General features: G+C 45.8%; 1 protein-coding gene across 3 annotated transcripts in view; it reads right to left on the bottom strand.

The window, feature by feature from the left end:
• Positions 1–809: 809 nt before the first annotated feature.
• EFEMP1 (EGF containing fibulin extracellular matrix protein 1) overlaps positions 810–14443 on the bottom strand; it is a 73524-nt gene continuing 59890 nt past the window's right edge. For 2 of the 3 annotated variants that reach the window (XM_079968855.1, XM_079968854.1), the window contains 5 exons: positions 12501–12620; positions 10240–10359; positions 6997–7120; positions 6688–6883; positions 810–4791 (listed from right to left, as the gene is read on the bottom strand). In XM_079968855.1, coding sequence (XP_079824981.1) covers positions 4633–4791; positions 6688–6883; positions 6997–7120; positions 10240–10359; positions 12501–12620 — 719 coding nt within the window. In that variant the 3' untranslated portion in view covers positions 810–4632. The remainder of the gene's footprint in view (positions 4792–6687; positions 6884–6996; positions 7121–10239; positions 10360–12500; positions 12621–14443) is intronic. The other variant, XR_013836574.1, reaches the window with a different exon arrangement.

Below are 14443 nucleotides of genomic sequence, written 5' to 3'. Positions count from 1 at the left end.
CACTGCCATGGAAACGGATTTCAACAGTAAACTCCTGTTTTTTAAGACATCCAAACATAATAATCCCATTAGACTCATGTTCAGGTGGTCTCAAAGAAGTGAATGAACTCGGTTACTATGTCCACGAGAGTCTTGTTTACTCAAGGCTTCTATATTTACCGCCAGCATCCACGTTTCTCGGAAGAGGCAGCATTTTACAATCGGACCTATTTTAAGGCCCATAATCTTTGATAGTGGCAGAAGCAAAGAGAGGCAGATGAAAGGGGAGTGGGCCCTGTGTTGGTTGCTATTTTAGAGTGCCTTAGGAGCGCCTCCACCCCCATCGTTCTGCCCGGACACTAAGGTCCAGCGCTGAGGGCCTTCTGGCGGTTCCCTCGCTGCGAGAAGCCAAGTTACAGGGAACCAGGCAGAGGGTCTTCTCCTCCTTGGCTGGCAGGGAGGGAGGGAGGGAGAGGAGCTGCTTCCTTTGAAATTTAAGGGACATCATTTAAGGGACATTTAAGGGACATCCATCAATAAGGGACAGCAGCGGGACATGGCGCCGGAATAAAAGACTGTCCCTTCAAATAAGGGATGCTTGACAGCTATGGACAGGAAGCATTTTTCCTGCCTGTTCTCAATTGTCCCTTTTCTGAATGATTCAGAGAAGATGCTCTCTCCCACTACGAAGTCACAGGCAGATGTGCAGCTGATGTAAACTTGTGTGTTTCTTTCACATTAGCAACACAATCCACTGACATATACCAGCTGCTGATCTGGTTTCTTTGAGCTGTCCTTTTAAGATAAAATAACTCGCAAGACAAAGCAAGTCCACTAAAAACAGGTTTATTTATTTATTTATTTATTTTATAAAAAATTGTACATCAAAGACTTCATTATGGTTTTTCGATGAAGAAACAGGAGAAGGTTTTACATATTACAAAGGGATGTATTCAGTTCCAGGTTTTACTACCGTTTTTTTTTTTTTTAATGAACACTGTACATTTAGAATTGCAAATCTGAGTTATAAAACAGATATATAGGATGAGCAAGGCACTGCTGTATTGTAGAAAGTTTAACAAAGGGGAGCCAGCTCTTGGATCCCAAATTCTGAAAAAAAACAACAACACAAGTCAAAGCCAAAAATGGTTTAAAAAGAAAAAGAGAACATGGTATAAGCAGCTGTTTTTTCAATTGGGGGATCTTAGTATACAAACATATATTCCCCCCCCCCACACCCCTCCTTTGCTCAGGAACTAGAAAGAAGCAAGGAACAATACTCATGCAGAAACATTTCTCCAAATGATGTTGTCTTTCCATTGGGAGCTTCACTCATTGTTGGCAAACCTTCTTCCTTATGTCCCATTTTTCTTGGAAAAGATAAAATGGTAACAAGTGGTATGGAAACACCCAGTGCGAACTATTTTCTCTTTATGGTGCTCATTAATCCCAGATCAGTTAAAGAACAAGAACACAAAAATCGAATAGGAGAGAAAAAATAGGTGTCTGAGGAATTAATTCTTCTTTTTTTATAACCGCTATCCACATCGTTTAATGTGGGCGAGCTATCTTACTGTTAGATCTCTTAACAGTGTTAGATGGTCTTAACGGTGTGTCTGTTAACAGGTTGTAGCCAACTAATTTCTACTCATAGTAAACCCGCTGAAATTGATATACCTAGGTTAGGCAGGTCCATTCATTTCACTGGGTTGTATCCAGTGCTAGAGTAGACCCACTGACATTAATGGGCATGACTAACTTAGGTTCATTAATTGTGGAGGTCAGTTCTGGATCCACACGTCCTTCCACAGTAGGGACATAGGTTTCCGGGTGGGAGTTGATCATTTGAACGGCCTGTTTTGATTGAAGCACTTCATGCACAACGTGGGTTTGTGGACAATGGGATGTACAAATAAACCACCTGAAGTGTAGGTGGGTTCCCACGAGGCAAGACACAGTAATAACAGCAAGAACCTTTATTGAACTACAGAACTGGACAACAGGGGCAAAGCAACTGCTTATATACATTTCTGAAGGCCTAGGCCACTCCCACTCCCCATGTGATTGGCTGTCTAAACTTCCAAGCTGCGAATCATAACTCAGAGTTTAAGGGCCAATGGCAGAGGCCCAAACCCTTAAATGTTCTGGGATTGGATATCATATATCAAATCAGAACACAGGGGCTCAGAATCCTTAGTCAAGACTCAAGCTCAGGCAAACACAGACCACTGAATACACAGCAACACCTACGACAAGGATTGGGAAACCTACACTCATAGCTGTCAACTGACAGATTTGAAAATAAGGGACCAGCAGCCTCGAAAATAAGGGATCAGCAGCCAAAATAAGGGATTTTAGTCAACCAGCAGCCAAAAGAAGCCTCAAGCGGTGGTTCCCACAGTGCAGCAACCCGGCAAAGGGGATGCAGCAAGGAAAACCACCGTCACCTCTCTGCTGGGAAGCGCTGAGCAAAGGCAACGCGGCAACGCGGCCGATTTGATCGGCACAAGGCATGCAAGCTCCACCCCCCAGCAACACAGTTGGGGCCTCCCTCCTTCCTGGATGGCAGGCAGGCAGGGAGGGAGAGGAGCTGCTTCCTTTGAAACCCAGGAAATTTAAGGGACATCATCAATAAGGGACAACAGCGGGACACAGCGCTGGGATAAGGGACTTTCCCGCCAAATAAGGGACTGTTGACAGCTATGCCTACACTCTGAATGCCAAATGTCATCCTCCGTTCCCCTATATCAGGCTCTTGGGACTCTGCCTAGGCCACACACCCTTCTCAAGCCACACCTCTGCCTCCTGCCCAAGTGCTTTTGCCTTGCTGAAATGCACGCTTGAACTGCGATAATGCCTCAGTGGAGGACGGCGAGGCATATGAATGAGTTTCTGCGTCAAAAACACAGATCTCTGCATGGCTGAAAAGTTGTCTTGCTGTACAAAGGCAGGAGTCACATCTGTTGCTTTGCTCGCCTTCCCCTCTGGGCACACCCACTTTTGCAGCTGGCCCCTCCCATCACTGCCATGTGGCCCCTGGGAGGCTTCCGACGAGGGGCTGTGGCCCTCGGTCTGTAAAAGATTCCTTCCCTCATAGATTCTATGACCACCAGGCTTTTGAACCCAGGGACACTTTCCTGCCAGTACAAAGTGCATTCAAGTCCCGCTGATTTTAAACAACATTGGGACATCAAAAGTGTCCCTCTATGGCTGGGTCCTACCCTACAGGTGTGCTTCAATGTGCACACGAAGCTCTTGGGTATGCTAGCAGCACTATTTCACCCACGTCTACAGATGAACGTACAGTGGTACTTCGGGTTACATACGCTTCAGGTTACAGACTCTGCTAACCCAGAAATAGTGCTTCAGGTTAAGAACTTTGCTTCAGGATAAGAACAGAAATCGTGCTCCAGCGGCGCGGCAGCAGCAGGAGGCCCCATTAGCTAAAGTGGTGCTGCAGGTTAAGAACAGTTTCAGGTTAAGAACAGACCTCCGGAACGAATTAAGTACTTAACCCGAGGTACCATTGTGCTTGAAATTGGGCTTCTTCCATTGAAGTAAGCAGGGCAGCCCTTGCAAACAGAAGAACATCATCTGCGCTGGGCTCATTTCCACATAAAAAATCAGTGGGAATAGGTGAAACACTATCCAACCCAGGATCTCATACAGTGGTACCTCTGGTCCGTTCCGGAGCCCTATTCGCAACCAGAGCAGAACGTAACGTGTGCCTGCGCACGCACGGGTCGCGATTCGCCGCTTCTGCGCATGCGCGAGACGCCATTTTGAGCTTCTGCGCATGCGCGAGTGGCGAAACCTGGAAGTAACCCTTTCTGGTACTTCTGGGTCGCTGTGGGACTCAACCTGAAAAGATTTAACCGGAAGCATCTTTAACCCGAGGTATGACTGTAATAGAAAAGTGTTAGCTCTCAGTCAAAACTAATTTTTACTCTATCTGTGGATAAAACAGTCTGTATTTGAAGATGATGTCCTGCTATTCTAGAAAGAAAATGAGAAAGGCAACAATTATAGCCCTATTCTCATTTCCAAACCGTGATGACTGAATGCACTGGGGGAGGGTGTTTGTGAGATTTTGGTCTCTGGCCTTGTCCTTCTGCCTCCCCAACCTCTGTGTATTCAGTGGAAGGTGTGGCTGGACCCCAGTTATGCATGCAAACTCTTTCATGCGATTGGAAATCCTCTGTGATTGGGGTCCTCCGTGGTGTGTGCACAGAGGCAACGCACGTGCGGCTTCCATGCGCACAGCGCTCTTCCACCACTTCCATCGAACACATGAGGGTCTGGGGCAAAGCCAGTGGGTACGACCCCACTCTTCCCAGTGGGAATAGCATTGCTGTGCAGTCGGTGTGTGGCTTACATGCGCAAGGAATCGGGTGGGGAGAAATGCCGTCTTTATACAGAAGGTTCGCAATGCCCAGGTTATATTGCTGAAACACATATCCTACTCTTGAATTATAAGCATAACAGCATGGTTACAAGTACTAATTTCCTTAATAAAGGGGCTTTCCCCTCCCCTTTAAAAAAAACCAAAACAAACACACCCCGTAAATTCTATAAATAAAGTCGTAAGTGCTTCATTTAAGGGAATATTTCTTTGGCTGTTGTGGGTGCTTGCGAGTGGCTTAGCTGCAGAGGCTAAAAGGGATATGGTCCTACGATTAGCGTTAATCTCAGCACGGAACTCGACCGATAGTTCATACTGTTGACGGTAAGCAGCTCCAGGTCAATGATATGTTCTCGAGGTCCCGTTAACGGCTTCACCAACACAAGCATTGCGCTCACAGAGCTTGTTTGCTGAAAGAAAATAAGGAATTGGAAGTTATCACCTGTCTCCACCCCACCCACCTGAGAGTAAGTTTCAAAGGGCAGTGTTTTCACTGAGTTATGGATAGGGATGTTAGAGAGTGGAAAGTGCCACCATGTCTGGAATGAACATTTGTCCAGCAAAATAATCGGTACTCTTGCTGCTGATGTCTGCAAACAATAGGTACCGTATTTTTCGCTCTATAGGACGCACTTTTTCCCCCTCCAAAAATGAAGGGGAAATGTGTGTGCGTCCTATGGAGCGAATGCAGGCTTTCGCTGACGCCTGGAGAGCGAGAGGGGTTGGTGCGCACCGACCCCTCTCGTTCTCCAGGCTTCAGGAAGCTATCCGCAAGCCTGTGGAGTTCCCGCCGGGCTCTGAAGGCTTGCGGATAGCAGCCTGCAGTCCGAAGCCCAGGGAGCGGATAACAGCAAGCTCTGGAAGCGAAGGCGAGGTTGCGCGCAACCTCATCACCGCTCCCGGACCCGTTCTGGGGGCTTGGGTCAGGGGAAGCTTGGGCTTCCACCGCCCCAGCCCCGCGGCTAAAAACGAAGCCAAGACAGCGAGCGGGATCCATCCCGTTCGCTGTCTTGGCTTCTGCCAAAGCTGTGCGCAGCCTCTCCCGGCTGGAGAGGTTGTGCGTGGCTAAAGAGGAAGCCAAGACAGCCAGCGGGATGGATCTCTCTTGGCTTATTTGCTCTTTAGGGCTGGGGGGGGGGTAATTTGTTTTCTTTATTTCCCCCCCTAAAAACTAGGTGTGCCCTATGGTCCGGTGCGCCCTATGGAGCGAAAAATACGGTAATGGATTCCTTTCCACTCCATAAGCAGTGCACATCCTTTGCACTGAAATGGTGCGGAATAATGTAATGATAATTAATTAAAATTCTCTCGCAGCAGAGAGTGAGACAAATAACGTTGTCTTTGATGGAAGCAGAACTGCAGCAGAACAGCCCCAAGGCTGCATGCGACAAACGGCCTCGGTCCAGTATACCCGAAGGAGCGTCTCCACCCCCATCGTTCAGCCCAGACACTGAGCTGAACCGAGGGCCTCCTGGCGGTTCCCTCACTGCGAGAAGCCAAGTTACAGGGAACCAGGCAGAGGGCCGTCTCGGCAGTGGCACCTATCCTGTGGGACACCCTCCCACCAGATGTCAAAGAGAACAACAACTACCAGACTTTTAGACGACATCTGAAGGCAGCCCTGTTTAGGGAAGCTTTTAATGTTTGAGGCATTATTGTATTTTAATATTGTGTTGGAAGTTGCCCAGAGTGGCTGGGGAAACCCAGCCAGATGGGCAGGGTATAAATAATAAATAATAAATAATAAATAATAAATAATAAATAATAAATAATAAATAATAAATAATAAATAGTAAATAATAAATAATTATAATTATTATCACGTGTTGGAATGAAAATCAATACCTTTTTACCCTCCCAGCTGCAGAGCTGAATTAATTTTTTTTTTCCAAATAATCCTAAAGCTGGCAGGGTGGTGTGAGAAGGATGCAACAGCTATGTGCCTTCGATCCTAGCCTCACCCTCGATTTGTGAGGCTGGAATTGAAGGGTGCATGACTGCTGCGTCCTCCTCATCCCACCCATGGGTGTCAGGGTGGGGGTGAGAGTCGCCTGCCAAGGGCTGCATCAGGCAGCTGGGCTTTCACCTGTGTGGGGACAGGTGGGGCAGTGTGGCCCTTCTTGTCTCTGGTGGGGGTGGTGCTCTGGCAGTATTGGCAGCAAGAGCTGGGCTGGCACAGCGGGCTTCATTCATGTGCCGACCCAGGAGCCGGCAAACCGCACTATGCTGCTGCCCTTATGGGAGCTTTATGGAAACCCAGGGGAGCCGTGTCAAATTTTGTTAGTGGAACTTGGCGAAATACTCACTCTCAGGACGAAGTCTCCGTTCTCATTTCCAGATTTGATCCGGAACGTGTTAATGGTATTGGGGTAAATCGTAGTCGCCTGGATTTGGAAGATATCGGACGGAGTCGTTCTTTCTGAGCGGATGCTCATGTATTTGTGCACAATGGAGTATGGAAGATCTCGGCAAAGGGGGTTGGACACAGGGCAAACGCAGCGACTGTAAGACAAACCACAACGACTGAAAAACAAACTCCTCGCACCCATGGGCTTTGCAGCTCTGAACGTTGCAAATGAGGCTTTGCTAAAAGATCTCTTAGCGGCTCCCCTTACTTTTCAGACGACAGCACGTAAGGCTCTTGGCAAGGGTTCCTCGGGTAACAGCGGTATCCGCCGTGATAGTTCCAGCACATTTCGTCCTCCCGGCATTCATGGCCCACTTCACATTCATTGATATCTAAGAGAGGAAGCGAAAGAAGTGAACCTTTAGAGCAGGGGTCAGCAAACTTTTTCAGCAGCGGACCGGTCCACTGTCCCTCAGACCTTGTGGGGGGCCGGACTATATTTTGAAAAAATAATAATGAACGAATTCCTATGCCCCACAAATAACCCAGAGATGCCTTTTAAATAAAAGGACACATTCTACTCATGTAAAAACATGCTGATTCCCAGACCGTCCGTGGGCCGGATTTAGAAGGCGATTGGGCCAGATTTGGCCCCTGGGCCTTAGTTTTTAGGGGGTTAACCAGGCTGGGATAGCTGGGATAGCAGGCTTGTTGGTTTTTGAATGTCTGATGTAGATTTTTTCAATTTTGTTGTTCTGTATGGGACAATGACAATAAAGATTATCGTATCATTTGCCTGCCCATGATTTAGAGTTTTGCTGGCAGAACCCCTGAACAGTTGTAATTTAGATAGGCCTTTGTACTTGAATCTGCAGCAGATAGCTGCCTCTACTAAGCTGGCAGTAGAGAACCTCCAGCCCTGTGGCCTGATTATTTATTTATTTCATAAAATTGATATACTGCATGATAGTAAATAAAACATAAAATTGGTTTACTCCCCCAAAGATTTAATTATCACTACAAATTTTACAGCTGCAATTTAAAACAGACGAAAAGTTAAAACCGCAATAGAATAGGCCCCCCTCCCCAAATCAAAACTCATACAAACTTTGTAAGTGTTTGGGTAGGCTCGTCTGAGTATGAAGGTCTTCAGCAGGTGCTGGAAAGGATGCACTAAATGACTTGGTTCTCACAAATGTGGAATGAGGTTTTAGGTGGCACTTGTAGCAGTGCCAATTCCATTGATCGAAGCGATCGAGGTAAGGTGATCTCGTATGTAAACCAGTCCCAAATTGTAAAGGGCTTGATATACCAATAGTAACACCTTGAACATGCCCCCTGTAGCAGATCAGCAGTTCAGTGTACATTTTTTGAGCGCAGGTGATTTAAAACTATCTAATCAATCCATAATTAAAATATGAAATGACATTAAAACATCTTTAATTAAACGACACAGTTTAAAAATGCAACAAAACAGTTTAAAAAAAACCTGTTAAAACAATGTCATCGTAAGTTCAGATCCAGGAGAATGCTTGCCTAAACAGGAGCCAGCGGCATGCCAATACTGATGACTTCTCTTATTTTAGAAGGACGTGCATTCCACAACCCTGACCATGGCACTGAGAAAGCTTGCCTGTGTGTTACCACAAGCCGATGATCACCAGGCTGGGGCAAAACTAAATTGATATCACTGGATGTCATAACGATGTAAGGTGGGTTGTGGCTCCCCCATCAAAGGTTTTGTCCATAGTTCTGCTTGCCCCGTGCTTTCCAGGCTTGGGTCTGAGTGGTTGTTCATTTGTCTCACCACTTTCCCCAGAAAAACCCGCTGTTTGCTGCTGAATCGGAGCAAACGCTAATCCACAGAATAGCTGCTAAGTTGTGGGTGAACATGTCAGACGACACAGCGATTCTTCAAACAGCTCTTGTTTATTCACAGGCCAGAACTGAACTGAACTGAAGGGTTCAGCCAGCCTGCTTATATAGAGCTCCACTAGAACGCAACAGTAACCACTTTTTGTAACTATCCAATCACTGAACGTCACTTTCAACCCCTTATTTGCATATGTGGACCTGAGTGAAAACTATCTGCAGTATCCCCCTGCTGCCCAGGGTGAGAACTTCAGTACATAACAATAGCCGATTGCCATTTGCTCTGATTCAGCAGTAAATCAGTGGGACAAGTGGAAGTGTGGACAAGGGAAGGTTCTAGCACATGAGTCAGATCCAGTTGCCCACCAAGTCACCTGGCTTCTGTTAGCAGATCTTGGGGTTCTAGTGAAAAAATAAAGTAGACCCCACAAGTCTGGAACCTGCCCGCCCGTCATGTATAGCTGCCAGCCTCATGTATGCAGAACTTCCATTCATCTTAAACCAGGCCTACACAGAGCCCACCAATCATGTACTGTGGTCTGTAAGATGCTTAAAATATCCCCCACCTCTTCCTGGATCTTTGAAGTTCCCTACAGGGAGTGAAGAAGGTTCATCTGCCCCCTGCTTTGCTGTGCTGGTGGCAAGTTGCACAGGGGACATTTTGCACTGCCCATGTTGAAGAGATTTACAGGAAGAATCCGGAGACAATGAAAGACTCTTTAAAAATGGTTGTTATTATTATTATTGATTTTTAATTTCAAGTAACAAAAATGCCCATACAAGGAAAACAGAGCTTAGCAGTTGCACAGAAAAGACAGAAAAGTAGTGGGTGATGGTTTTAGACGTTCCAAGAAAGGCTGTGATGGCCTGGGACTCAGGCTCGGACTCGGAGCCAGAGGATTCTCAGTCCGCACCAGACCTTTTGCCTCAGGCGGCAGCTGAACCTAGTCTGGGGCCTGATTCTGAAGAGCCCCAGTCTGCACAGGTTCCTCTGCAACAAGCACCAGCTGGGCCGAGTCAGGGGCCTTCAGCTGGGCCATCACTTACAGCTGCTCCACTATCATTTGGGTCAGGAGAGGCTGAGGGGGCCTCTGGGTCTAGTAACCCACCGTCGTCTCCCGAGCTGCAGAGACTGAGGTCTGAGAGAAGGAGAGACCTGAGTACTCGCAGGAGGAATGCTCGCCTTTGGGCGAAACAGGGAGGTGAGTCACTGGGGGATCAGGACTGGCCATTACCCCAACAGAGATAAAAGGCTGCTGGACCCTGCCCCAGGTTGCGGGAGCAACGTTGCTGTTTGCCAGAACCTGCCTGAGACCCTGTGCCTGACCTAGCCTGGTTTCCTGCCTTGTGTCCTGCCTTGGCCCTGTTGGACTGACTCCTCACGGAACCCTTGGATTCGGGACCAGACCTGGACCGTGTTGCTTGGGCTACCTCCGGGCCCAGCACAAAGGCAATCAAATGAGAATGTCTCTTAATAAGGTTCTACGAGTTGATGGAGGATGAAAACCATGGACTATTAAGTCGATAAAGGGATACTATGCAGTATATAGAAGGTGTGATTCTTCCTACCCCACAGTTCAATATTGGTTTATATGTTAGAATCAAGGCGGCAGGAGTGCCACAAGAGACATATGCTTACCTTGACAGTTTCTGCCTCTGATTAACTGGTATCCATCTGGACACAGGCAAGAATACCTCCCTGGTTCATTGACACATTGATACATGCAAATGTAGTTCGAAGTTCCGCATTCGTTGACATCTGTAAAACAGAGACATCTGCTAGACGCCATATTTTCCTCCGGTTTGTTTGTTTTTTAATAAAAAACTTGCAATTTATTTATTTGACTTCTATATTTATACGACTTCATCATAAGATGCCAGGGCGGTTCATAAGATAAAAATACAAAGCAACAGATTGCGGGCAGGGAGCATTGGCCAATGAAATCTGAGGTCTGAAGTCCAATCAGAGTGAAGGCAACACTTCTGCCACTCATTCTTGCATCTTGTGTTTAATTTCTTTTTTTAAAAAAAAACCACACCCAGTAGCAGGGTCTTCACCACCTGAAACATGTGCAGGCATCAAAAAGGGGAAAAAGAAAAGGGGAAAAGTGACCAGGGCTTTTGACCCCAGAAAAGCACCTGCCATTTGAAGTGGGGTAAAATTGCTAGTAAATGTTTTGCTCAGTTTTAAGAAGAAGAAGAAGAAGAGTTTGGATTTGATATCCCGCCTTTCACTCCCTTTAAGGAGTCTCAAAGCGGCTAACATTCTCCTTTCCCTTCCTCCCCCACAACAAACACTCTGTGAGGTGAGTGGGGCTGAGAGACTTCAGAGAAGTGTGACTAGCCCAAGGTCACCCAGCAGCTGCATGTGGAGGAGCGGGGAATCGAACCCGGTTCCCCAGATTACGAGTCCACCGCTCTTAACCACTACACCACACTGGCTCTCAACTGTGGGTTGAATCCAGTTATGTCACTGCATGAGGGGAAGAGCTTCTGCTCAGACAACAGAACTTCTTCTCCCCCTCTTTCATCTATATCCTGACCCACAACATCTCTTCTGAAGGGTTCAAGGAAACCATGAAGTGGATTTAGGGTGTTTGTGTGTGAGGTGAGGAGAGGGACAGGAAGTTCTCATGCACATGCAGAAGTCACTTCATTCATGCAACGACTCTGCTGGATACAACCTTATAAGAGTTATAGGGTTAGGACAAAAAGCTCTTCCTGTTCTGTTATATCTCACAGAGCAGGATTCAACTAAGTTGTTGACTGCACAGAAGGAGGCCTGCTTGTGCAATAGGATTGCCGCCCTCTTTGTCCTTCTGCATCCCCTAAATATGCTCTGGAGGGTTGAGGGAACCCCCGAGCCAGGTGACTCACAGATAAGCCCTCTTGAACCTTTTCCCCACAACGCACCACTTTTTAAGAGTGGCAAGATGCTGCCACCCCACCGTTTTCACAACCTGAGCACAGGCATTTGAGACGGACTCAATATTATTTCTGGTATTTGGGAACATTTAACCAGAGATGCCAGGGAATGAGCTTGAGACGTTGTCCTCATTTTCACGTCACTTCAAACCATAGTTAAAATAAGCCATGGTTTCATGTGCCTGTGCTGTGGAAATCACATTCGGTCCTGTCCTGCTGCTGCACTGCCAGGAAACAAACCATGGCCTGGCGTAGGGTTATATCTGAACCAGGGCTCTTTGTTTCCCTCAAGCAAACCATGAGCGGTAAGCTAAGAACAAACCAGGGTTGCCACTTGCGATTTGTTTTAAAAGAAGTAAAACACAGGGTTCAGATGCAAGAGTAAACCAGAGTGTGGTTTGTTCTGCAGCACCATGGCAGGAGAGGAGCAACGGCATATGATTTCAGCAGCATGCACCACATTCTCATTAAACTATAGTTTAACTATGGTTTAAAGTAGGGCTGGGGAACCTGTGGCCCTCCAGATGTTGCTGGACTACAGCTCTCATCGTCCCTGATGATCAGTTGAGGCTGAAGGGAGTTGTAGTTTAACAACACCTGGGGGGGGGCACAGGTTCTTCACATGCAAACCAGACCATTGTGCATGCAAAGCCCATGTTCTGCAGAAGTCGGACACAATTCAGTGCAAAGTGAAGCCCCATCAGGATTGATTTCAGTGACTGCTTAGCTCGCCCTCTGAAATCAGTGGGATTTCCAGGTGCTTAACTGTGGTTGTACCTGATGACCGTGGACATTAAACATTAGAAGACTACTGATAAAACAAATGGGGACAGTTAGAAACCTCTAACTGGAGAATCTGGAGTCACTAATGCTTCTACCCCCCCCCCCCCAAATTGCACCGCCCAAAGTCAACTTAAAAGCCTCCTACCATCCCATGTCCTTTGAGAACCACCAATGTAGCCAACAGTCACTCACCATCGCAATTCATTCTGTCCCGGCTTAATTCGAAGCCTTGATTGCACTGGCAGATGAAAGATCCGACCGTGTTGTAGCATAGTTGTGCACATGGGTTGCTGGTCTCACATTCATTTATGTCTAAAAAGGAAAGATGATAGGCCTTTAATAGGGCTGGATAGATCTGTCAATTTGTTACTTCATTTTTTTCCAATCTTAAAAATCAGTTTTTCACATTTCTGTAGCAATTCGTGATTTTTTTAAAAAACGTCATGAAAATTTGCCTGCATTTTAATGCATTTTTTTCTTTTAAAAACCCCAAACATATCTTTGTATGCATTTTCTCCCAATACACATATTTTTGCAATGCAATTTTCCCTAATAGAATGGATTTTGGTATATTATCTCTTCTAATAGAGATACACTTTACCCTAGCATTTGAATTTTTGTACACATTACCTGGCTGGAGAAGAGCACTGCAAAATTCACAGAACTGCGAATCTTGAAGGAGAGCTGTGTTTTGGTTTGTGTATTATTTCAGAGAGTGTAATTTAGTAGTTTGCCTTTAAATGTCAACTGAATCAAATTTCTGCCCCGTCCTTACTCTTCACACAAAGCTGGGTCTTCTCTCAGGTTGTATTTAGGCAAATTCACCAGATGGTCCAGGTAGGCTTAACTTTGCAGAGTCAAGACAATTTATGTAGGATTTATGTACCTAGGAAATGACAGTCAAGGTGCCTGGGTCCTATCTGACAGAGGTCCCCCGCTAGCCCTGCTATCATTTATTAACACTGGAGGTGGTGCCTAGTATTGTATGCATTGAAACTGCAGACTTTATCACCAGAGGAAAGTGACTACACAGAGAATTATGTGACTCACTCAAATGAATGGGAACGTCCATATTAGTGGACATTTCATTTCACAAAATGTATATATCGCTTACTAGTTCTAAAGACCTCTAAGCAAGTTTGCAGTAGGCAATCCAAAATATGGATTGAAGGCACCCATAAAAACAACCCTTAAAAAGAAATGACATGAGAAAACACATGAGAAACATTTCGAAACACTGATACTTACTAACATAATGTACCAAAAGTACAAATAAATTTTCAGCAGGCGTCAAAAACCATCTGGTGTCCAGGTGGATTTTGGGCCAACCCTGACTCTTCTGTAAATTTGGCATTTTAAGTTTATGTTGTGGTTTAATTGGGCTCTCAGTTAACTTCTATGGATGTTAAACTTCTGTGATGATAAGATATAAACAAATCCGAATCTATGTACTTTTCTGTTGCTTCTTTAAATTAACATTTCTATGATCAAACATTTTAGGGACATTTTTAATGTTTGATGTTTTACCGTGTTTTTAATATTTTGTTGGGAACTACCCAGAGTGGCTGGGGAAGCCCAGCCAAATGGGCGGGTATAAGTAAATAAATATTTAACTTATATGCAGAATTCATCATGCGAAAGGCTGGGCTAGATGAATCCCAAGCTGGAATCAAGATTGCTGGAATCTTGGAATCTTCAACAAGATATGCAGATGACACAATTTTGATGGCAGAAAGTGAGGAGGAATTAAAGAACCTTTTAATGAGGGTGAAAGAGGAGAGCGCAAAATATGGTCTGAAGCTCAACATCAAAAAAACGAAGATCATGGCCACTGGGCCCATCACCTACTGCCAAATAGAAGGGGAAGAAATGGAGGCAGTGAGAGATTTTACTTTCTTGGGCTCCATGATCACTGCAGATGGTGACAGCAGTCACGAAATTAAAAGACCCCTGCTTCTTGGGAGAAAAGCAATGACAAACCTAGACAGCATCTTAAAAAGCAGAGACATCACCTTGCCAACAAAGGTCCGTCAAGTTAAAGCTATGGTTTTCCCAGTAGTAATGTATGGAAGTGAGAGCTGGACCATAAAGAAGGCTGATCGCCGAAGAATTGATGCTTTTGAATTATGGTGCTG

Source organism: Podarcis cretensis (assembly GCF_951804945.1).
Source record: "Podarcis cretensis genome assembly, chromosome: 3".
NCBI lineage: Eukaryota > Metazoa > Chordata > Lepidosauria > Squamata > Lacertidae > Podarcis > Podarcis cretensis.
This window is presented reverse-complemented; position numbering and strand designations above follow the sequence as displayed.